General features: G+C 34.4%; 1 protein-coding gene across 2 annotated transcripts in view; it reads right to left on the bottom strand.

The window, feature by feature from the left end:
* Positions 1-870: 870 nt before the first annotated feature.
* The window catches only part of DYRK1A (dual specificity tyrosine phosphorylation regulated kinase 1A), a 60,298-nt gene continuing 34,659 nt past the window's right edge, over positions 871-26,509 (bottom strand). For both annotated transcript variants that reach the window (XM_044670291.1, XM_044670292.1), the window contains exons 5-10: positions 18,504-18,790; positions 12,356-12,502; positions 10,532-10,672; positions 5,462-5,768; positions 5,035-5,159; positions 871-4,076 (exon numbers count right to left, since the gene is read on the bottom strand). In XM_044670291.1, the coding sequence (XP_044526226.1) occupies positions 3,456-4,076; positions 5,035-5,159; positions 5,462-5,768; positions 10,532-10,672; positions 12,356-12,502; positions 18,504-18,790 (1,628 nt within the window). In that variant the 3' untranslated portion in view covers positions 871-3,455. The remainder of the gene's footprint in view (positions 4,077-5,034; positions 5,160-5,461; positions 5,769-10,531; positions 10,673-12,355; positions 12,503-18,503; positions 18,791-26,509) is intronic.

The following is a 26,509-nucleotide window of genomic DNA, read 5'->3' as shown; positions in this document are numbered from 1 at the left end:
TAGGAGTACGTTGTCTTACATTTGTTCATCTTCTGTAGGACTTTATATGCAAAAAATAAAAAACACCCACCACCAACAAACCCCATCAAAAACCTAGATCACTTTCTAGATAAAAATTATTTGAGCCAATACTAATTTTGTAGGTAAAGTCAAACTTTTACAGTTCTAATGATTTAAGAACTATTTTGAATGTATATTATATTTAAAAAATTTCAATATTAAAAATTTTAGATATCAATTTTTTAAAATGATACTGCCTACATAACTCTTTCATTACTTATGAACAAATATTTCAGGGAGTTGCCTATATGTCTTACATAAGATTAACAATATCTTACCAATCTGAGTTGATCAGAAAAGAAAAAAGGCAATCAACTATTCTCTTTCCATACATCTTAAAAATATTAAGACAATGTCTCAAAAAAAAAAGAGTTTAAAAAAAAGAAAATTTTTCTGGCTACTTAAAAGTAATATGCTAAGTAACACTGAAACACATAAGAAATGTGCCTAAAATTTCATAGTCTACTATTTGGAAAAGTAATCAGAAAAATGTTTAAATAATACTTTCTTCAAAGTAGTTCAAAGTACATCTAATCTTTATACCTGTACAAAAACTTAGAAACTAAATCAGAGCAAAAGACTAATGTATAAAGTTGAAAAAAAGAACTCAAAATGATCTGTTAAACCTCCAACTTTTACTTTCAGAATTTTTTGAAGCCTATGTCAATGTAACTAATATTTTTTACATATTTTACTAAAGTTATACCCAGTATACCTACCAGACCATTACCTGGACCAGGGTAATTGCATAGGAAGATTTTTACTATATTTACATTTTTTTAAATTAAAAAAAAAGTATAGTAAAGAGTCTGAGGACAAATTATTCAACTGTTTATCATACATAAGACTGCATGACTATAATACAAAGGGCGTTTCTTTTTTCATTTAACGTTACAATATACACAGCAAGTCTGGACTAGATCTTACAATCTGAACACAGGTATTTAACCTTTTCCATGCTGTTTATGTTTACAATGCACATTAGTCCTGTAACCAAACTGTGTAGTAAAGCACACAAAACTGGACTGTAACATAACACAGTATGCAGAAGCATTGGATTTTATGGTTTTTTATGTAAATATTGGTTTTAAAACTGCTTTAATTTTTGGTGCTTCCTAAGATGTGGCAACCAGCACAGAAAAAAAAAATGACCTGACCCATAAAATATCTTAACTTTATATACCAAGACAGCAGTAACTATTGGATTCTTTTTTTTTTTTAATATTGCTATACTCAAGATGACAACCTTTCATTCATTGTAAACTTCTTTGAACTGCTGAGTTCAAAAATTGTCACCTACAGGCTTGATATTTTAATACAAAATAAATAAGGATCCTTCAAATAAAAAAAAGTTTTATAAAACTGATATTTCCAAATAGCCATTCACATTTACACATATTGGGCCTCTCTTTCCAAGGTCTTGTATATAAAAACCTGTTTTGTTCAGAAAAAAAATTGACCATGTCAGCCACATAGAATTGACTGATAAAAAGTATATGCTGTTCTGCTAAGTTATTTTTAACAGGGTTTATTGGCAGAGGTAGATTACTGCTTCTTTTTCGGCTTTTTTTAAAACCTGGACAAATAAATAATCTATTTTCATTATCCCAACTCGACCACTCAGAAATATTGGTCAATTTTAAGTGGGAACACAAATTTAGCAACTGCCAGACTGTGTTACATTAAGGCAGCATAACCTCAAACTAGGCACCTGTTAAATACAGCCTGTTAACTTCAGGACATACATGAGCTTTTTGCTTCACTCATGGTAACACTTTGGGACCTGTTGGTGCAATCAAGGTCTTACTTTCAAGTTTACAAGAATGTTAATCAGGAATACAAGAAACTACTGCTGGTTTCATAGCTTTGAGATCTTGTGTCCCTTTCCCCTTCAGAAGCCTGAAGACATTTATAATGTTAACAGATGTTATAGTCTTGAATTAGATGACAATCTAGTATGTTCAGTACACAGATCGTTATAAATGTATTGGCTATGAATTCAACAACAGTTCCAGTTTTGTTTAAGCAATAGTACAGTCATAATTTTCAACTGACATTTAAAAATGGTCTAGTTACACCTTGTGTCAAAGTGCAGAACTGCTACATTATTGGTTACAGACATCTATGTGCTATAAAAACAGCTTTGGTACAATAAATTATCAAAAAAAGAAAATAAATTTTTGTAAAATTCACAGCATAATTGTGAGGCAAAAAAAGCAGTCACATAAAATTCTGCATTTTTTAAAATGTTCAGGATGAACAGAAGACATCTTTGTGCAGAAGTAATGGTGGAGAAACCACGTGCCGAGAAAAAGCAAAAGAAAAAGTAAAAAGCAGGAAGGGACACAGCTGTAGCTATTTCCATCAAACGCAAACCACTACTTCTGTGACCTTCAACCAATAAGGAAGTCAACTTTATGACACACGCAAAGTGACCTTGCAATACCTTACAATTAGTGGGTCACAAAAGTCTATTTTAAAAGAAAGGCCTCTTGAATTACCCATTCTCTGTGTTTTCAGCATTAAGGACTGTCTGCAAAAGCATGTCCAATAGTGATTGCATTTGAAATGGTAGGCTCTTCTAACTTAGAGTCCAAATCCATAAGGCCAAAGGTTATCCCAAAGACCACCAATTAGACCTCCCCAGAACTGGCCAAAACTGACCCGTTGATTGCTTCTCAGTGCACCTTAGTTATGAGGCCAGCCATGTTCCAAATACTATCTGACTCTGGTCTATAAAATGAGACACACAGAATCCCATTATAATTGCTGCTTTGATCCTCAGTAGGTTCAGAAAAGGAGAATTCTGATCACCGCCACTTAGCATGCTTAATGTGCCTTACAAACTCCAATACAACTGTCCCCTTGTACAGCTGAATGTATTTTTTGTGTAATCTGAAGGTCCCTCTTCCTTACAGTACTGCATATCTGTGCCCATGTGTGTTTGGAGGTTTAAAAAACCCAAATAACCCCACCCCCCACCCAAAAAAACCCTCATGGGGCCCTTTTTGTAAATTATATGCAGTGACTTTTTATTTTAAAATTAGTTGGCAAATGACTAAGACCAACATCTGAACATTAACTTTTGTAGAATAGAAAGACAAAAACACTATGATTGAGATGTGGCAAGTTAAAATGGGGGAGGCAAAAGATGAGGTAACACCTCTGAGCTATCCATTAAGATGGGTTTAGACATGGCTCTTTAAAAAAAAAAAAAAAAAAAAACTTCACTGTCCCTTTGCAATCTTTTCAAGTTTAAAAAAATAGTCAGCTTTGCCCTCTTGTAGCGGTTCAGTGTGTTAAACTCCTTCTGATTCAAGCAGCTTTGCACTTGTTTTTGGAAAAAAACACCACTTCTATAAAAACACACAAGAAACAAACAAGTTTCAATTTAGTCACGAGCTAGCCACAGGACTTTGTTGAACACAAACTCCTGTCATAGGAGATTCTTCTCTATCAATTCCTTGCCTCATAGCCAGATGTCCTTCAGTCATGTAATGTGTAGGACCTGTATTGGCAGAAAATTGGTATGCTGGATGTCCAGTTATGCCAGTCTCCTGGCGGGGATTGGAGTAGACTGTTAAATTAACATCCATGGCTCCATTCTGTCCAAAGTCCAAGGTATTAGCAACCACTGGGCGATTCTGGTAGGCTTGATTACCTTGGTTACCAGTAGAGGAGGAAGATGTAGAAGAAGAAGTAGTTGAGGAAGACAGGGATGTCATGGAGTGGTGACTATGGCCAACTTCCATAGAATCTTGGGTAGAAGAGCTGTTTGTTGGAGAATTGTAGACCCTTGGCCTGGTCCGGTTACCCAAGGCTTGTTGTCCATGGTGATGGTGGTGGTGGTGATGGTGATGGTGGTGGTGAGAGCTGTTTCCATGATGATGATGTAATGCATTCTGTTGAGGGGCTACATGGAACGTTGTTTCTTGAACTGGGTGGGTTTCAACAGTGACTTGTGTAGGTGCTTCAGTGCCTGACCAACCAAGAGGAGCTGGAAATTGCTGGCGCACCTGTGAAAATTAATACAGATGTCTTTGTTTTTACCTCTCATTTGAAGGATAGCACTAATATTTAAGTAAGATCAGGCAGGAGCGGGGGAGCGGGGGGGAGATATTTGAAGATATATGGTAGTTTTATCATCACACAAAATTTAAATCTCTATATAGAGAATAATATATTACATACATAATCACAAAAAGATGATCTAATTCCTCCTTCCCCCCAAATTAATTAAAATTAAATTAATTTTAACTAATTACAAAAATCACACATAAAAATGGGGGACTAATTTTTTAATCATTTTCTTAAAAACTTATTTAGGAAGACTTAAACTGTGAGATATTAATCCCCAGTGATTTAACTAGATTTGTTTAATTATGAATATTAAATGTATACTTGATTTGCCAAATAATAAAACTGGAAATCTACCATAGATGTTACTGAATTGTTAAGAGCTAAAAGGAACACTACATCTCCTTTAATCCAACTTTTCTTTTATAAATGAAAAAAAAAACTAATGCCAAGAAAAGTTTTCCCAAAGGTTCCACTAGTAAATGGCAAAGCTAGGACTTAAATCTTCTGTTTCTAGTCTGTCACACATTCTGCCAGAACATAAAATACGTTGAGTGAATGCCAAATAATGTGTCTATTATATGCACAAACATTTTAGGAAGGAGAATGGTATCTTGAAACCAACTCTCAGTTTTAAAAGATTGGAAGCGAAAAGAAAATGTCTTAAAGACATTAAATGGCACAGCTTTTTTTTTTCTTTTTTGGCAAGGCTTAAAGTATACTACTTCATCTGTAAATAGATCTGATGGCAGGGCAATAATTGATGACATGATAGCTAGGTTTCAGTGTAATCAGCATGATCTTTTAAAGTCACCTAATATTGTCAATATGGTAAATCTTAAGAGTTACTGGAAGTAATTGTGTATTCCTTCATTCAGAAGCATTTTTAAAGTATACCTGAGGACTGTGTGTTTCACAGTCCATTGCTTGGACAGCAGCTGTAAAATGACCACCACTATGCCGATGCTGATGTGTTGGATCTGACCGGGCCCTTCCACTGTTGCTTGTCCCTGAAGATCCACCTTAAAAGAACCAAAACAGATAAAAGCTTGCTTTTATAGAATTAAATTTCTAAAACTTACACTAAATTGGAAAATAAGTCATATGACACACTTTGGGATGTATATCAATCAATGACAAACAGATTCAAGTAATTTTGTCCATAATTTTAAAATGTAAAGCTTTGCTTTTTTAAAAATGTGCTAAGTAATAATATTAAAAGGCGCGCACACACACACAAACACACACACACACACACACACACACACACACACACACACACACACACACACACACAAAGTAAAGACTATAACCAAGCATTTACCTGAGCTTGAAGATGTACTAGAGGTGGTTCCTGAAGACTGTGACTGTTCCATGGCAGGACTTGTGGAGACACTGTTACTTGTATTTGTACCTTCATCTGCTGTTTTCTTAAAAAAACTATGCTGCAGGGCATAATATGGTTGGATTCTAGTCTTAGGGTCATAATCAAGCATCCTTAAGATGAGGTCTTTGAACTTCAAGTAGTCCGCTACAGTATGTCCAGATTCCCCAGCACGACGTCCCCCAGGTCCTCCTGTTTCTACTCCAAGAATATTATGAAGTTTACGAGTTCCTGGAGGTTTGTACTCCTATGAAAAAATAAAATAGGTTTTCTACAATTTGAAAAAATTTAGTCAAATATTAAACCAACTTAATGTAATGTTCACTGAAACATCTCCACAAATTATTTTATATGTTATTATAAAAACATTTTATATATTATTATAACTAAATAACACTTTTATCTCATTTTGATTATGGAAGCTGCAACCCCCAGTTGCATCATAATCAAAGCACAAGAGTAGTAAGCACTGAAATTGCCCTAGTCTCCACAAAAGGTCAACTGGTTTTTTTACTTGCTCATTTAGAAGATCAGAAAATTTAAACCTTTGAAATACTTTTTATTTTAAGATACCCACACTTTTAATAATGGTTTACCTTAAGCAGAAATTATTTACAGCCTAATTTCCTAAGGCAATGATATGAATGATGGTTCCATTTCTAGGAACAAAAAATTCAATTCACTTCAACAAGTACTTATTAAACCCCTACCATGTATCAAGAATTGTGCTAGTCCCTTGGATATAAAGACAAAGAGTCTTACATTCTACCGGGGATAGGGAGAAGAACATTTACATATGGATGACTAAATATAGAATTTATACAATGTAATTAAACACACTAACTTTGGTGGAATAGGGATACTGAAATCAAGAAAATCAGAAAGGGCCTCTTGAAGAAGATGGCAATTGAGCTGAATTTAGAATGGAGCTTAAGACTCCAGGCATAGAACACTGTGCAAAAACAAGGAATGAATCATTAAGCATTTACCATATGCCTATTATATGCCTACCATAGTGCCTATTTTGTGCTAGGCATTATGCTAAGCACAGAAGACTTTAAAAAGGTAAAAAACAGTCGCTCCTCCTAAGAAGTTATCTAATTGGAATGGGAGATGAAAGACAGAATGCTATAATAAATAACAATTTGACTGGAACATATATGAAAGTCTATAAAGATAAGAAGAAACCAGATTATGATAAAATGTTAGACATCCAAGAGAAATATGTATTTTATCTAATGGCAATAAGGAACCAATAAAGCTTTTTGAACAAGGGAGTGGCATGAACTATGTGCTTTAGAAGCATCATTTGATCACAGATATAGAATTGGGAAATTAAGGTGTATTTTAACCCAACTCCCTCATTTTGTAAATGACGAAACTGAGAACCAAGAAAGTTAAATGATTCCTAAAAGGTCACATAGGTAGTATATCAAAAAGTGAGATTTCAACCCAGCTCCTCCAACACCAAAGTTGATGTTCTTTCCTCTTTTGTAGTTTGGCCACTGAATGGATAATGAAATGGAAGGGAGAGAGACTAGAGGTCAGCGGTGATTATTAGAGCCTTTACTGTGGCTGTAATATAATGTAAAGCAGGGGGGAGATATGAAAGATACAGCAGACATAACAATGAGAATTGGTCATTGGCTTTTTATGGGAGAAGAGTGAGAGTGAAGAGCCAATGTTCAGATCCTGGGTAAAAAGAAGATAGTAGTGCCCTTGTCAAAAAAAAAGAGGTAAATTAGGGAGGATAGGTAGTTGGGTATGGGGAGTGTGGTGCAGGGAGAAGGGATATGAATTCTATTCTGAATATCTATATACCATGGGATTGGAGAGCAGGTAATATGGAACCAGAATTCAAGAAAGAAACAAGAGCTGGAGTTAATGGATTTGGGAATTAATTACACAGAGATTATTGAATACCTAGAAACATAAAAGATCACCAAGAAAGAGGGTAAAAAGAGGACTTGGGTAAAACCAAATATATAGGATAAAACATGGATCCAGCAAAGAGAGTTGAGAAGGAATAGTCTGAAATGTATGAAGAGAACAAGGGAGATTGTGGAAAGAGTATCCTATGAGGAATGGGAGCTGCAAAAGTCAAGAAGAATGTAATGTACTAAGAGAAGGCCTCTGTAATAAGCAATTAAAGAGATCACTGGTAATTCTGGAGAGAACAGTTTAGGTCAAGTGGTAGGAAAATGGATGATTACTGTATAAAATAATGAAGGAAAAACCTAAAGAATGAATTAATAATATTCAAAGAAAGTTGATGACAAACTGTCTTTTGTCTGTTACTTATTGCTGATTTTGAGCCTTGGATATTTTTGGTATATCTTTAACAAAATAACCATTTTTTTGTTTGTTTTAAGGATTACAGTACTTCAGACTTTCTATATTACTAAAATAGCCAGGGACTAATGAAACTTGTTCCAGAACAAGTTCATTAACTTAGAAGTTTTAATTAAGATACAGATTTATCAAAGAGAAGAGAGAAGACTTTCTATTCAGAAAGTGAAAAGGAGTGGGAGAAAGTAACAGAGTTGGCAGATGGGCTAATAGAAAAGAGACTAGAGGCTAAGAAAATGCTGGAAGAATAAAACTCAACTGAAGAAAAGAGAAAGCCTGAGTCTGGAATCAGATTTTTTAAAATCCACCAAGAAAAATAAAGTATTTTATGACTAGAAGGTAGGGCATCACAGACTTTGGTACTGTAAGTGGGGAAATTAGAGATACTGTATCTTCTTTCTTCAGTTGTTACTTATCAGGCTAACAACTTGTGGCAAATGAGGCTGAGTGTAACTGTTTTGGACCTAGTCAGATATGGCAGGAAAAAACCTGCTTAAGAGACAGACTGTATAAGTATTTAAAGGATTAAGGTAGGAGAAGATAGGTAAAGGTGTGAGGATTAGGACTGATTCCCTAATCTAAAAGGAGGAGCTAAACTTTAATCCTCTTTTTCCTCTAGTTCACTAGAACTTTCTTCTTGCTCAAGTTTCCTTGAGCCTCCTAATTGCTCCAATTCCCAGGGTATATACTAAATAACCTATGCTATTTACTAATCCTCTTAATTATAAACAAGTCTATGTTTGTCTCTCACTCTGCCAACTGCCACTCTTCAGCCCAGTTTAGGATTCTGGACCTAAACAGGCCTCAAAAATGGCTGCCTCTGTCTCCAGCCACACAGGAAAAACACAGGCTCTTTCTGTCTCCTTTCTGGTGGTCTTCTCCCACAAGCTATTGTTAGTTAATGTTCCAACCTGCTTCCTGTTTGAACTGCCATGGTTTTCCAGAGTTTTCCAGGAACAAATCAGATAACCTCCTCTCAGGGTATTCAGACCAGCAGGAGTGCATTTGGCAGTTGGATTCCAACAAACCTACAAGCTCCTCAGGATTCCCTGCAAGGAACTCTGCCCAAGATTCTAGTTGGGTTTAAAGTAATCTGACAGTACCTTCACTGCTAAACTCCTAATTAGGTCTTATACTTAATTACTCCTAATAGTACTCAAAATTGAAAGCACTGAAAAACTATAAATTGAAAAAAGTATAAACATATATTTATTTCACATAACCTTTGGTAAAATTGTACCTCTAGTGAAATCATAACCAGAATGTAGAGACAGGAATTAAGAAGACAAAAAGGAAACTCAAGTCTTAATCCCTGTTCCTTCTTCCCCAAAAGGAATAAAAACAAGCCATTAAAATGCACATAATATGCAAATAAATCAAGAAAACTTTGACTATCTCATTTTATTTTAACATACATTTTATTAAGTGAAAGGCATTAGACTAGAAACTATAGACATAAAGATGAAAACTAATAATCCCAATTGCCTAAAAGCTTACAATTTATTAGAAGGGAAGAGAGAATACAACTATATAAATAAGATAAGTATTAATACAAGACGATGATGAGATCAAGGAAAAGATTTAGACAAAATGTTCAAAGAAAAACCGAAGCAGGAAAATTTCACTTTTATTAGGGAAGGCTTCATGTACCTAAACTGAGCCTTAAAGGACATGTTTCAATAGGCTGAAATGCAGAGAGAATTGCAAAAATACATTAAGTTGAGAAGTTGATAGCATCAGTTACCAAATTTGGCAAGAAAGCAAATTACAAGGAAGAAAACAATATAAAATGAGGCTGGAAAATTATGCTAGAGTCAGATTGTAGAGAGATTTAATTACCAGACCAAGGAGTTTGTTCTTTGGCCTAAATGAAAAGAGGAGCTATGTAAAATCATCAAAATAATACTTTAGGAAGAATATTTTGGCAACTGTGTAAAAGAAAAGGAAAAGAGAGGAAACAAGGCAATGAATGCAGAGATTACCTCAAAAGACTTAAACACATAAATGAAGACTTGAATACTTAACTATTTACCCTATAAGTAAAAGAGATTGCTAAAGTTCAATATTTCTTTGCCCAGGGTATACCTCTAAAGGATATACCCAAAATTTCAGGGAAAAAAAAGTATAAAAACTTAAAAATATTTTAGATTTGTTATTTAAAGCTACTGGTAATTCAATGTTATTCAAGGAGTCTATAAAATAGTGAATGTCTTTGATTATCCCTAGAATAATGAAAAAGTTGGAGAAAAACATCTTTTAAATGATCACTTTACTCATCATAATAATAATCACAAATATGATATCATAACATATAGTCACAAATAATGCTCAGATTTGCATAAACACAACTCCCCTATTGTTCAGAGAAACAAAGATCACATTGATCCTCCTGCTGAATTGATGCCTTGGACAATTGATAAAGAGTACTGAAAATTTAATCATAAGTGAACCTAAAGAATTAATTAAATAATATTAAGAACAGGGTAATGTATTGATAAAATATTTATATTCAAGTTTTTAACAATATAGTACACACATGAGCAAATGATTAACAAAGAAACCAATCCTAATAAATAGTGAAATACTTAAAAAGTAACATGAATGAAAACAATATTTGGAAAGCTGTGCAAGTAAGAACTGATCTATCAAATAATCTTTTACCCTTTTCCCATCTTTGGTCTTCTTTAAGTTCCAAGTGCCATCCGGCAACTTCTCAAAGAACTTTCTTGCTTTGGGTGCTTGGTCAAGAATATGTGCAGGTGCTATTCCCAGAACTTCCACTATTTTATTCATCTGATCCACCTGTGTACAATAACAATAACTGGGTCAGAAACATATTTTCTATTGTATATTAATTACATCATATTTCTGTTCATTACTACTAATAAAAGTTTAACAAAAACTTTTTGATGTAATAAAGGTCTGAAAATATGGGTAACACAACTGCAATGTTACAGAGAGAATCATGCTTAGGGAAGGGCTTACACAATTAAGTGCTTAACATGGATTATTACTTACAATGAAAATCAATTTATTTAAGCAATTGTCTAGAGTGGGATTGTATAGAATAATGGCTAAAGAGAAGGCTTTGGAGTCTTGACATGGGTTAGAGAACCAGTTTCCAGTCCCATCTCCGATACTGTATTTATAAAAGGAAAGGAGAAGTAACACCTACCAAATGTCTTTAAAGAAATTTGGAAAGGAAAAAAAAGGGCATGTTTTATCACTATGTAGAGGAGGGCAGAAGAGCTATAAGAAACAAAGGTAACATAAAAATAAATAGATATAAATGAAAATAAAAAGCAACTTGAACCTGTCAAGAGATCATTCTGAAAGTAGTATTCCTCCAAAGTCATTAGGTTCCCCTATCTAGAATATTGGCTTATTCATCCCTTTTCTCTTTATAAAGTTGTGATATTTTTATGTCATTATTCCTAGTGATTCTAAATAACGTGGCTATCCTGTCTACTGGTGCAAATTGCAAACCAGATATACAATTTCTTGTAAAACCTTCAAGCAGCCTGTGAGACTCCCTCATTACTCCAGACATGGGAGTGGAGGGAGGAAGTGCTCATATTAGGTGCTGGGTGGGGCATGTGAACATTGTCCTCAGGCACAGTGGAGAGGGGTAGCCCACTCCAGCTCACTAGGGCACAGGTTCCACACCTTCACCAACATGGATAACATCAAGGGCAAGGTCTATTTTTTGATGCTTAATAAATGCTTTAACTTGGTTTAGAAGATTTCATCAAATTCTTTACAAAATTTCTATAAAATTTCTCTATTAAACACTTTAGCAAAAATTACAATTATTTTTATGATGATCTTTGGTTTATGTGCATCATGAATATGCAACATGTACATGCATGAATACAATGTCCAATGATAATGATGCTTCTTGTTGCCATTAAATATATCTTTAAACCAATTCTGTCAACTCCTCTAACTCTATAAGGAGAACCTACCTGCTATTTTTTCATTCAGATCCAATTTCCTCACAATACAAGAATGTCATTATTATAGTTAAATTTACCAACATTATGATAATGTACTATTTGGGCAAGGATCCAGAACGCATTATAAAGTATTTATCCATTCTTAAATATTACTCAAAATTCATAGCAAAATCTCTTGGGATTATCTTCACTCAAGTTCTCTGTCATAATGCCTAAGATCTCTAAAATTCACATAGCAATATTTTCTCAACTACTTCAAACCAAACTCATTGTTTCAGTTGTATTTATTTTACCAATCAATTTAAATATCCATATTCACATTAAACAATTCTGAACTCACTGTTGTGTTGAAATGATAACACATAAAATTAAACAAAACAGAAGATAAAAGGATTCATTTGAACAAATTATATTACATAGTTTAACAAAATGCTAAGTCATGAAATACCTCTTAAACAATTTAGCATAAACTTCTCAAAGAGACAAAAAAAGGTCCTAATGATAATAAGAAAAAAAATCAATTACACACCTCATTGGCTCCACTGAAAAGAGGTTCTCCAGTGTGCATTTCAACTAAAATACACCCAAGGGACCACATGTCAATAGCAAGATCATAAGGCATTCCCAATAGTACCTCTGGAGAGCGATAAAAGCGACTCTGGATGTACTGGTATATCTGAAATATAATTTAAAAAAAAGTTTCAAGTAATTTTTTAGTTTTTCTTGACCTCTTGACTTCAATTCTAAGTAATAAGTGAACTTCTAGAAGCACTGGTTAATGTTACAGGAGAAGTATAACTGGCAAAATTTCCCTAATATATTTCTATCTTTGACATTTTAAATCTTTAATTTCTATCTTCTTTGTTGGGACAGGGGGGAGGGGAAAGGAGAGGAAGTCTAGTTCCGGAAATTAACAGAGTGAAAGAGTGAGACAACAGTATTATTCCAAACCCACATTCCCCTATAGCTGCAAAGGAAGAAGTGTTGAAGAATAACTGTTATAAGACTTTATTACAAGAGTACAGCACAGATATTAGAAATAAAAGTCTTTCATTAGTATTTAAAATAAACTATTAGTCTTGCAAAGAAGATATAGACCTTAGTACTTATAAATTTAACTCATTATTAGCTATGGGAACTGCTTAGTTTCTTATTAACCTGATAGATACACAATAGATAATTATAAAATGTAATTTAAATTTAATGTATCCTGGTCTGAATTAGGTTTATAAAGGTTCAAGAAATTCTTTTATTAATTCTATATTTGCCCTTAAGTCCTTTATAGCCCTTTCCATATCCCACCTATAATCTGATATTAAAGTTGGATTTTAAAGAAATTCATAAAACAAAAACAAGCATTACCAACACACATAGGGTGGTAGAGGTTGTTGTTTAACCCATAACCTTCAATCTTCAAATCAACACTATCAAGGCAAAAGGGCAATAAAAGGCTAATCAACTGAGGTTAAGTTACAGGATCACACTGCCAGGAAGTATCTGAGGTCACATTTGAACCCAAGACTTTCCATCTCAAGGCCATGATATCTATCCACTGAGCCACCTGGCTGCCCCAACACATAATTTTTTTTTTTTCCCAACACAATTTTTTTTAGATATTCCTTTAATTTTCACAGCTAAAGTCTACTTCATACTAGAGCAAAAATTTAATTTCCCCAAGTAAGGCCCCAAATTAAAACACATCTTTTTGGGTTCATCACATTCTAACTCTAAAAAAAAAAAAATCCCTAAAAAAGAAATATTCTAACTACCTTACCATTCATTCAGTTTCCAAAAGTGGTTTGATTTATTTTGTTTAATAAGAGAGCTATAACAAAACAAAGACAGACCCTAGAATTCTTTTTAGGCCTTCATTAATTGCTAGATGGAATATATACCACAAAAAAAGTATGTAATTGCCTGTTTCTCTCTTTCTTCAAGAAAAACTACATAGAATCAGAATCATTTTAGAATCAAAATCTAAAAGTCTCCTTTAATTAAACATTAAGAATAACATGTCTTCATGGGGCAATATTTTTATGTAACTGCTTTCACGTTAAGGTAAACGTGTAGATTGTGCATGCATGTGCACGTATGTGTATGTGTACACACATGCATGAGTGCATTGGGGCAGCATTTAGATATTTTGTATATACAATTATAGTAATTTATATTATATCTATGCTGAATATATATGCATACATATGTATGTATGTATGTATGTATGTATGTATGCTCTTGATTCATCCATTAGAATATAAGTTTTTTCATGAGGAGTTATTGTTTCTTTTTTTGTACCTGGTACACCCAACTCCACATAATAAACACTAAAAAATACCGGTGAGTCACTGAATTGGAAACTAGTATTGTGGGGAAAGAAACAGAATTTACTGGAGGAAATGGGTTTAAAGCCTGGCTATTCATAAAAATTCTCTGGAATTCATAGTCCCTAGAATTAAAATAACATCTAAATTCATATCGCTATCTTACTTTAACCTAATTTCAAATGGAAGAACTCTAAGGCAGTGATGGCAAAACTTTTACAGACCAAGTGCCCAAACTGCAACCCTTAGGCTGCATGTGAGCCCCCTGCCTTATCCCCAGACAGGAGGGAGGAAGCACTCACATTGGGCTGCTGGGCAGAGGAGCAGGTGATAAGAGTGTCCTCAGTCAGGGTCATGTGGAGACAGGGAAGGGAGCAGCCTCCCTAGCATGTGTGCCATAGGTTTGCCAAAACAGCCCTACGGTATGGTTTACTATTTTAGATATAAATGGTTTCCTCCCTCATTTCCTACTTTCTCTAAACACCTCTTCCTCCTCTTACCATTTTCTTGCCATGTGCCCTGCAGTTGCTTCCCAGATGTCTTAATCCTCTTAACTATGGGACTCTGGAACTAAGGACACTCTATTAGTGAATATCTCATGGTACAATATATCAAGATGGCCCCATGCATGCTTCATATTCCACCTTGACCATTTTCACACCATCTCCCTCCATGCAACTTCCAGTCGTCTAGATGTTATCATCTGCCTTGATGGCCTCTTCTCACCCCCCTTTCCACCTCTGGAACCTTAATCAAATCAATACAGTTTTTGTTACTGGAAAAAGTATGTCAATCATCTCCCTTATGGTTCTACTCTCCAGCCTATCTCTTTACAAATGGAAATAATGTTTGTTTCCCCCATTAGAAAATAATCCTGAAGGGAAAGTCCTGTCTCACTTAAAAGGAAGTACTTAATAAATGCTTTTTCTTTCATTCCAAAAGCTAGCAACTCTTGTTTCCCTAAGCTTTTTAAAATTACCTTAATGAACTTTCCTACAGGGTGGCAATCAAGTGATAGTAAAGACTGCTATAAACACCTATCAGTAGAGCAGGGTTTTATCTACCAAAGAGGCTGCTTGACATTATGGGTTAAGTGATACTAGTGATTCATACAGGGGAGAATAAACTGGAATAGGAGATCAAGCTACCAGCATCAGGAAATTATCTAACTTCTGCAAGGGTACCACTAAAAACCTAAGAATATGGCAGCTTTACTCTTGGGAGACATTAATTAGGGTGAGTAGGAACTGTGATAAGGATACTAGTAAACTTAAAAATCAGAATAAGAATTGCTAAATTGGGGGTATCAATGGAGATCTGTTTCCCCAAATGACACAGCCTCCTTGGCCACTCTTCCTTAGTATTGGCTACATTTTTACTCAATCTCCTTAGTTCACTGGTCACAGCACAGTGCTGTAATACATCTTTTACTCCCCATTGCCATTTCTAGGTTCTCCTTCTTACTTCCATCACTCAGTAACTTATACTTTGAGGTTCAGCTATTCATATTTAACATCAAATCAAAATCTTGATAGCTGATATATACAAATTTTCAGGTCCCTATTCCTTTCTCAATGAGTTTAGAACCTGGCTCAAGTTTTCTCTCCTCTCTAACTCCTAATCTTCAGTTCCTCAATCTATTCACTTTCCATGACCTATTCCTCCACTTACTTTAGCTACAAAGATGATCATATCCCTGCCCTTGACATCACCCATAAGTCTGCAACCTCCATGTTAAAAAATTCCCAAATTCTTTTATCTGATTATAATCTACTGACTTTCCACTCCTATCTCTGCCTTCTCTTACCAAACCCTACTTCATCTACACCTCCAATCCCTCTACACCTCTGTTACACTGTTGTACACCCCTAAGCGGTTCTTCCAAATCTTTTCATCTATCCTCAAATCTCCAAGAGATCCCTCTACTCCCACTCTCTCAGCTGAGAATCCTGTCTGACAGGGTCATTCATCATAAACTTCTACCTTCTTTCTCATCTCGTATCACTTAGAGGCACTCTGCCAATAATTCTTTCACCACTTTATCACATAGAGGTGGCCTACACTCCTTACTAAAGTAAAATCCCTCTACCTAGAGAAATGATCCTATTTCATCCCATCTATTCCAAACAGATTACCCTTTCTGTCACCCTCATTTTATCATTTATCTTTAATCTCTGCCTACTAGATGTGTCCTCATTGTCTACAAACATATTGTCTCCCTCATCCTCAAAAAAATCCTCTTTTGATCTTTCTATCCCCACTTTTGTATTAAAACTCTTTTGGCCTTTGTGGCTAAATTCCTTGAAAAGATCATCTAACAATAAGAAGCTCTTATTTTATCTCCTGTCATTCTCCTTTATAATTCAGGTTTCTGGACAGTTCATTTTACAGAAACTGCTCTCTCTAAAGTTATCAATGATCTTTATATTTGCCTTTTCAAAGAGCCTTTTCTCAATCCTCATTCTTTGACCACTCTATAGCTTTTAACACTGTTAATCATCCTCTCTTTCTTGATAATCTCTTCTCTTTAAGTTCTCTCCTGGTTCTCCTTTCCATCAGAACACTTTCCTTATTCTCCTTTGTTGGATCCTCATCCAAGTTAACTCCTCTAATTGTAGGTATCCCACAAGCATCTACCTTGGCCTCATTTACACTAATTCATGTAATGATCTTATTAGCTTATTTTGGATTAAATTTTCATCTCTATGTTAATGATCTCATATCTAAGCATTCTGCCCAACCTTTCTGCTAACTCAGATATTTAGTAGACATGTTAAACTCATCATGTCAAAAAATGAACTCATTTATCTTTTCCCCAAACTCCACCCACTACCTACAAATTTCATTATTACTGCGGAGGGCATTACCTCCCTCCCATTCCTCATAGGCTGAGAAACTAGGTGTCTTCAACTCTTCACTACCTTAACTTACCTCCCCCACACATCCAATTTGTTGTGATTGCCTATCAATTTTCACTCTCAAATGTACCCTCTTATCTCCTCATATTGCTGTCACTTGGGTGCAGACTCTCATCACCCTACACACCATATTAGCCTGTTGGTGGGTTGGCTAGCCTTGAGTTCCTACCCACTCCAAGCCACCCTCCATTTGGCCACCTCCTATAGTGCTGATCTGCCCATGCCAATCCTTCCCCTCTACTTACCCCACCTCACACACAATAAACTCCAGTGGTTCCCTTTCACCTTAAGAAATAAATACAACTAAGGCCCCTCCTACCTTTCCAGTCTTTTTTATCTAGGCTTCTCTCTGGCCTTATTCTCTTCCATCTACTCTTCAATCCAGTGATATTGGTCTCCTTACTATTATATAAGCAAGGCACTTAACAGTTAACTCCAAATATTCTTTCTGTCAATCTTCCACATCTAGAGTGCTATCCTTCCTTAACTCCAATTACTGACTGCTTGGCTTCCGTTTAGGACCCAACTAAAATCCCATCTTCTACAGGACATATTTCCTAATTCTTCTGAATTCTAGTGCCTTTCTTCCATTAATCATTTTTTAAAATCTATTGTACATAACATTTTTGTACATATGTATTTGCATGTTATATCTTCTCTATTAAATGTCACTGCAGCAAATGGAGACAAAGTCACACTTCTGCTTAGTATCTTAGCACTACAATAATCTTTAACCAGGATGGAATGATTTAATGACTTGATCTTTTCAAAATGATTTAATTCAATTTCACATTATCCCCGAACATACTTTCCACAGTAATTCCATTCCAGCAACATCTTATAAATTCATGTATTCCACTTTTTTCAAAATTTCCTATTAGTGCCTTTAATGTTTATGTAAGATGTTTCATTTAATAGTTATTTTTCCTAAGGAACTTCCTAGGGCCTAAGGAATCCTTAAGAATATAATGAAAGGCCTATTTAGAAAACATGGTCATAGTAATGACATTTTTTGCTTTCCCTTTAGGAAAAAGATGTGGAAATATAATATTGATTTTTGTTTTTACAAAGGAGCATGAAGAATAGATGCTTCTCAAACTCAATTTATTTTCTGCTTTAGTGTATTTGAAATTTCAAATTACTACAGTTTTTACACAAGTAGAAAAGACTGCTGAGTTTTTCAACCAAGAACATTTATCAATAATATCACCTTTTAATTACAAAGACATTTTTTTTGCAAAACTGATGAAAATACCTCTAAGAAGAAATGAAGTACACTACAATTATCATCTCTAATCTATATCTAAAGATCTTATGTTCCAAAAGAAAAAAATTAAATTACTTAAATTTCAAATCCCATTTAAACTATTTTTTTCTTTATTTCTTTCTCTTTTTCTTTACTTTTTAAACTATTTTTGAAGGTTGGAACAATACATACCCTCTGTCCCAGTTGACAAGAACTTCCAAAGTCAACAATCTTGATAGCGCTGCGTTTAGGGTTACAGAGAAGAATGTTCTCAGGTTTGAGGTCACAGTGAATGATACTAAGTTCTGGAGTTGCAAGGAAAAGCAGTGCAGTGCACATCTGTTGTGCAAATTTTCGTGTCAGGTTCAAAGAGACACCTCGAAAATTTGTGTTCCTTAACAAGTCATAAAGATTATAAGACAACATTTCAAAAACTAAGCAGAGATGGTTTCGGAACATAAAGTGGCGTTTCAAATGCACTGAAAGAAAAGAAAATCTCACATCAGATACATATATATGTGTGAATGTGTATAACATATATCACCATATAATTAAAACATTAAGTTTTAGATATAAAACTTGAAAGACTAGATTTAAGAACTAATACTAGGTAAGACATTTCTTTCAATAATTTAAGCATTTCTAACCATATTCTATTTCTATTGAGTTAAAATTTTATAATACTATATAAATTATTTAAATTATAAAATATTATTATAGAAAATATTTATTATGTTAAATTTATAATATGAATTGTCCAACATGCAATAACTAGTACCAATGCTTCTTGTGGAAATAACTTAACCTAGTCTACAAAATGGAATTACATAATCCAGTGAGTTAGTGCATGAATATTATAATACAAAAACTACTAATGGGCAGTGAGGGGGTCCAGAAGACAGTGGGTGCATTTGGGAAATCATATAATGTGACCGGGCAAGCTAGGTGGCAAAATGGATAGAGTGCTGAGCCTGGAATCAGGAAGACTCATCTTCCTGAATTCAAATCTGGCCATAGAAACTTACTACCTATATTATTCTAGACAAGTCATTTAACTCTGTTTGTCTAGGTCTCCTCATCTATAAGTTAGAATTGGAAATGGCAAACCACTCCAGTATCTTTGCCAAGAAAACTCTAAATGGGGAGGCAAAGAGTAGGAATTAACCAAAACAAATGAAAAATACAATAATAAAGTTATATTCCAAATAGTTCCCTGACACAAAAGTTGTTTAAAAACTAATTTGAAGTAAAAAATTATCTCTCAAAAATTATTGGGAGCAGGGAGGAGAATTAAAACTAGGTGATTCTGTGGATACAAAGCCAGGTCTAGAATCTGGAAGACCTGAGTTCAAACCTAACCTCAGATACTTCCTACCTGGGCAAGTCACTTAAACCAAACTGCTTAGCCCTTACTTCTCTTCTGCCTTGGAAACAATACTCGTATCAATTCTAAGACAGAAGGGTTCTAAAAATATGGGGAATCTACATGTATCACACAAAACGGCATAGGATAGGCTAAATCTGAATTGAATCTTTATGAATGATACATAAGAAAAGTCATTAAGTGACATCCTCAGGGAGACCAGGAAAGATTGCAGAATAGCAAGAAGAAAGTAGAATTTTCCTCTATATAACTATGTCAAAAAGATGCAAAAAAAAAAAAAAAAAAGTGACATTGATTCCTGATTAGAAAGTCCAAGAAAAAAAAATTACAGTACATCAGTTTACAGCCATAGTCTGCACAGTGAGGCATGAGGTCTGGGGCACTAGTAATGGTCATGTAGTCTCTAGATTGAAAGGGGGGTTGGGGGGTGGCACATGGACACCTGTGCATCAGTACCATGACTCTATGCGGGAAGTAGTAATAAGTGGGTGCTCACTATTCCCATAAGTGTTGAGTAACACAACCAAATTAGACTGGATGGAAGACCTATGCTTAATTATGCCAGTCAAGGGCAAAGGGTGGTCACAGATGTTTATCTATACTGAGAAAGGAGTAAGGTCTTTGGTTCTGACTATGGGATCAGAGCTTTTTAGATCATCAACAATGGCTGAGTAGAAAAGAAGTCTGCTAGAACTCCAAGGAGCAATCAAGTTGTGGTGTTCAAATGCAAACCAAGCCAGTAACTTGTCTAAGGTTTATATTAAATCACTTCAACAACACTGCTTTCCAGCTTGAACTAAGTTCTCCCTGTTATAATAGAACATTCAATACTGTAAAAGAAAGCAGGAGAACAGCCCAAAAGGACATAAGCTCAGCTTAGCCGTTCCCTCCTGATGTGTGCAATGTATGGCCCTAATAAAATGTACAGTCAGGGAACAGACTGAAAGAATCAAAAAAGGAATCTCACCATAAATAGTTATTATGGGGGTAAGGCTTAGAGGCTAGAAAGCCAGGCTTAGAAATGAGAAGTCCTAGGTTTAAATCTCACTTGAGACACTTCCTAGATCCATGACCCCAGGCAAGTCACCTAACTCCAATGACCTTAATCCAGAGATAGTGAGCCTATGGCACATATGCCAAAGATAACTCACAGAGCCCTTTCTGTGGGCACGCCTACTGTCAACTTACAGTCATCCCCCACAGTTGTTACTTGAAAGCCAGACAGACTTACTGGCAGAGCTGTTCCCCTTCCCCTCTCCATGTGCCTGAGGACATTCCTTCTTCCCCTGCCCCTCTGGCCTGCATCCCAAAGGGAATGCTTCCTTCCTCCCCTGCCAGAGGTAAGATCCTTGGGGGAGTGGGGGGAAATAGCGCTCACATATGGAGGGGAGCAGAGCACTATGGCCAATTTCCTCCCTCTCTCTACAATTGCCTTTCATCACTAGCCCCTCTGCCCAGGACCCCAATGGGAGCACTTCCTCCCTCCCCTGTCAGGGGGGGTGGGGGAAGTGTGGCACTCAGTCTCTGGGAAGGGTGCAGTATGACACTTGGGGGGGAGGCACTCCCATCTCAATTTGCCATCACTGGCCTAGTCCTTACCGCTCTTCTGCTTTGGAGACAAACCCAGAAAAACATCTATAGGCAAAATCTTTAAGGACACAGCTAAGACATAAGTTAAATTAGAATTCCTGAGAAAGATAAAGAAAGAAGATTTTTTCCTAAGGCTTAAAATTATTTTATAAAAAAATGAAATGAGAACTCTCTTATTAAAATGGGAGAAAATGAGAGTTTTGGAAAAAAGAATTTGAAAGAGAATTAACAGCTTATGGTAAGAGCTTACTCAAGCAACACGGTCCTTTAAAATTAGAATAGGCCAAACAGAAGTTAATGGCTCCATGATAGCAAGAAATATTAAATCAAAGTTTAAAAGATTAAAAAAAAAAGAAAACATAACCTATGCCATAGCAAAAACAACTTACAAACCAGACTAAAGAAGGAAATTTTAAGAATGACTGGAAAGCCAGGACCAAAAAAAAGGAGCTAGAGATCATATTTAAAGAGATAGTAGGAGAAATCTGGCTAAATCAGCTTAGATATGGAGGGCAAAGAAAGAACAGAAACAATCTAGTGGCTACCTCCTGAAAGAAACTACACAATAAAACTCCTCAGAAACATTAAAATCAAAATCCAGAGCTTCTAAGTCAAACAAAAATTACTACAAACAGCCAGGAAGAATTTGACAACCAAGGAACCAGAGTAAGAATAACAAAAGAATAACAGAGATTCAGAATATGATAATACAGAAGACAAAAGATACAGTTCAACTACAAATAACTTGTTGGCAAAATTATATATAATCTAAAAAGGGGAATGGAGGGTGGACCTCAAAAACACAAAGGACTTTCATTTATTGCTAATAACAAAAAGACCAGAGCTGATGTGCACTGACATCAGGGATAAACAGAAGGAATCTAAATCAGAGGGAGTGGAAGGTTTTTGTTTGTTTTTAAAAACGTTTAGATGATCTTAAAAGATAAAAAGAAAGGGAGAAGGAAAGGAAAATACTGAGGGGGGATGGAAGAGAAAGTATCAAAAAAATTACTATACAATTGAGATGTACAAGTAAAAAAAGACAAATAAGAAGGAAGGATTTGGGGTAGCAGGAAATAATGAACCACACCTTCATTTGATCTGGTCAAAGGACAGAAAAATATATTCATAGTTTGTTGCAAAAATACATTTCATTCACCAGGAAAATGGAAGAAAGGGAAGTAGGAAGGGAGAGAGAACTGGCTAGGAGAAGGACTAATCATACAAAACAAAATAACCATGTAAGGAGTTTAAAAAGAAAGAATTAAGAACCTGTGAATAAGACTTGGGCAATGGAAAGAGAAGGACAGAAGAAGCAAAGTAGACTGCACTAATCCTAATGTACTGATGCTCAACATTCTTTCATTTCATTCTTCACTTTTATAAAGAGTGAGATGGAAACAAAAAAAGCTGAAAAGTATCAGAGAATAGGATGAAAGAAAATATACAATTAACAAGTACAACTGTGAACATGAGGAGGAGGAGGAAATCACTCTGAAAAGTGAAAAGGATAGTAGAATAGGCCAGAAACAAGAATTCAATAATATGTTGTCTGCAAGAAAATAAATTTGAAAATAAAGATTCAGAGTTCAAAATAAAGGATGCAAGTAAAAATCTATTAAACCACATGCATCTGAAGTAAAAAAGGCAAGGGCACAATCATGATCTCAGCAAGGCAATAATAAAAATGGATTTGACTAAAAAAAAAGGAGAGAAATTATATTTTGCTACAAGGTAGCGTGAACCATGAATTAATATCAATATTAACCATATGCATGACATACCATTTAAATATTAAAAGTTTAAAATGCCATATGGGGAATAAGTAAAACTATAACCACTGGGGACTTCATTGTACTATTTTTGCGTCTAGAAAAAGCTTACAGAAAAATAATTAACAAGTACCTGAAGAAAAATTTTGAAACATAGATATATAGACCCCTGTAGATTACTGAAATGGGAATAAAAATACCTCTTTCTTAAATATGCATAGCGTTATTCTAAAACTCACTCATGTGTTAGGGCATAAAGTCCTTAAAAACAAAGAAAAGCAGAGATCCATTCCTGTTAAAAAATAAAAGAAAATAAATAAACATATCTTTCCTTATTTTGATTAATAGTTATCTACCTAAAACAAGGGCTAGTGTTATATCTAAAATGAAGAAAAACTAGAAGCCTTTTCAATAAGATCAAGAGTAAAGCAAGGATGTACACTAATACCACTACTATTTGATATAGTGCTAGAAATGCTAACTATACTGTTAGGAAAAGGAAAAGAAAACAAAGAAATAAGTATAAGCAAAAAGGAATCAAAATCATGAAAACTCTATGCTCAACTAAAAAATTAACTAAAAATAAAAAACTTTAGCCAAATGGCAGGATGTAAAATTATCAATTTTAGCCAAATAAGTTATAAATTATTATATAATATATAGGTTGTAGATTAAATTAAAATAGTAGGAAATGTTCACAGAGATTATCTACATTTCTGAAGATTATCAACAAAATCCATCAGGAAGAGAAAGAAAAATTCCATTTCTATTTCTATTTTTTATTCAGATATTTTATTCATTTTTAGAATGACACAAAGTATAAAATGTTTGCTATAAATATTTACTATAAAACTCTTTACACAAGGGTAGATTTAAGTAACTGGAAAAATATTAATTGTTCATGCATAGGCTAAGTCAACTTAATAAGAAATAGATACTACTTAAATAAGTTTACATATTTTATTATATGCCAATTGAATTACCAAAAATTACTTTACAGAGGTAGGAGAAAATGATTTTTTAAAAATTGCTGGAAGAAATAAAAAGATAAAAAATCTCAAGGGAAATAATTTTTTTTAAGTGAAAAGGAAAGGAATCTAGGAATATCAGATCTCAAAGCAGTACTCATTAAAACAAATTGGTAGTAATTAAGAAATAGAGGTTGGTCAATGGAAAACATAAGGTACATAATAAACAGGAACAAATGAACATAATGCTTCATAAATTTTCAAAATGGAAAGCAGACCCAATTTCTCACATCATATATCTAACTTATGGTATTAACTCTTTAGGTACAGAGGGAAGTAGGAGGAACAGAAGGCAGAAGTGGGAGGAAGAAAAAATGTTCCTTAATTTAAAAAATTAAATTAAAAATAAATGTCATCCATTAATGCTTAATTAGACAAGGGAGTGACTTTGCATCACTGCAAGAATGAGGGATAACGAATAGATAGCCTGAGTTTTCAAAAAGTATTCATAAAAAACCAGGAAAACAGTCAGCAATCATTAGATCTCTTTTATGGGGCAATTTGTGAAAGGCCAGAGAAGAGACTTATTCAAGATCATATAGACTGTAATCTGGAATATTAAAAGGAACATCCACAATTTACATACTGAGTTATGTAAGAATAACAAAAATGAAGAAAGAACCGCCAATAAAAAGGTGATATTTTTAATCCCTTGAAAAATATACAAGTCAAGATTATGCTTTCTTAGTTGAATTTATAAAATTACTAAAGAATTTTATTTCCATTAGAATGTACAAAATCCCATGCAGGATTATCTGTATGGGCAAGTTTATAAGCATGGCTTTCTAACTCCAGGAAAGAATACATAACATTAGAAATGGAAAAGAGACATAGCAGGTACTATGTTTGATAAGCTCCCCTCCCCACTCCTTTAGCTATTTTCTAAAAGCAGGTCAAAAACTGTGTTAAATTTTTTTGGGGGAAAGATCACTGAACTAGGAATCAAAAGATACGGTTGGGTCTGAGTATGTTAATCCTGAAAGGATGGTAAATAAAATGTTTAATAGGTATCTCTTACTGTTGATTTAGCATATGTCATTATATTCAGTAAATTCATAATCTCTGATTCTTATAACATCTTTTTCTAATTACTCCAAAACAAAGACATAAACAGATATAATCATTCCTATTAGAACCAGGAATTTGTTGATCTCAAGTCAGAAACTTTTAACTGACACATTAAGATCTCATATGATATTTTTGAAAATATTTATTTGGTAAGGCTCTGTTAATTATCAAAGTACTGTTCTAGGTACTGAGGATAACAAAGATAAAAACTAATACCACCGAAAGAATTTACAAATAGTTTGGGAAGGGGACAGAATATATCTAGTGGGGATGGGTGTTGAGGATGGGGAAGAATATATCTACATCCTATAAAGACAGAACATAATGAGGTATTTGAAAAAATATGAGTCAGGAGATTCATTTTTGCCATGAGAGAAGTTACAGAAAATGAAAGGTTTTGAAGGTTTCATGAAAGAGACTTAGGATTAGAAGAAAGGTGAATTCAAAAAGGAGAACTTCTAAAAGGGAGGCATTTTCACTATGGGAACTGTTTTGTACAAAGGTACAGAGAAGTGGGATTAACAAGAGCAGAAGAAGGTTTTTAAAACAACGTGGTCAAATGTATTTTTTTCTGAAACATTATTTTTTATAACAGTAAAGATGAAAAAGTCTGTTCATCCTCTCTCCTCCCAAATCATTGTTAGAAGGTGGGTAGATCAGGGGAACAATGTTGTTTAAATTTAGCAAACCCTTTCTTTTTGAGAAATAGAGACAAAAGTTCATTTTAAAATGATTTTAAGCATTTTTAAGAAACGATTAGCTGAAAATGGCTAGTGGTAATTAATGACCTACCTAAGGTATGTATCTGCTGCGCCATTCCAATGTCAATTCACAGTATTACACCAATGAAGAAGAACTTAAAAATAACTGAATCCAATCTTCCTGATTTACTAGTAAGGACCCTGATCCAGAGGTTAGGAAACTTGCCCAAAATTATGTATACACAGCTGGTTTAGTGACAGACAGGAATCTGGCTAGCTCTCCTGTCTCTACATAGATCTCCTGGGTCTTAATCAAGATACATTTCATTATATTATAATGATTAGCCTTTGTTTTTATAAGTGAATTCTAATATAATCAAAATTACAAACTATCTCTAACTACTCTCAATATTCTAACATCTTTTAGCTCAATGATTCAGAGGATTCCTTTTGACAAAAAAAGATCACAATCCATCTACACCTGTCAATCTTGGACAATATCTATTAATAGACTACTTTACCAGAGAGGTATATTAGAAACCTTTTTCATTTTTTCCTGACTGACCTGGTAAGTGTAACAATGGAGTACTCTAGTTTGTCCATGTCTTATCTCATTTTTTTCCACTTTCTCTTCTTCTTATACAACTCTTTGATA

This window comes from Gracilinanus agilis, chromosome 3 (genome assembly GCF_016433145.1).
Source record: "Gracilinanus agilis isolate LMUSP501 chromosome 3, AgileGrace, whole genome shotgun sequence".
Taxonomy (NCBI): Eukaryota; Metazoa; Chordata; class Mammalia; order Didelphimorphia; family Didelphidae; genus Gracilinanus; species Gracilinanus agilis.
This window is presented reverse-complemented; position numbering and strand designations above follow the sequence as displayed.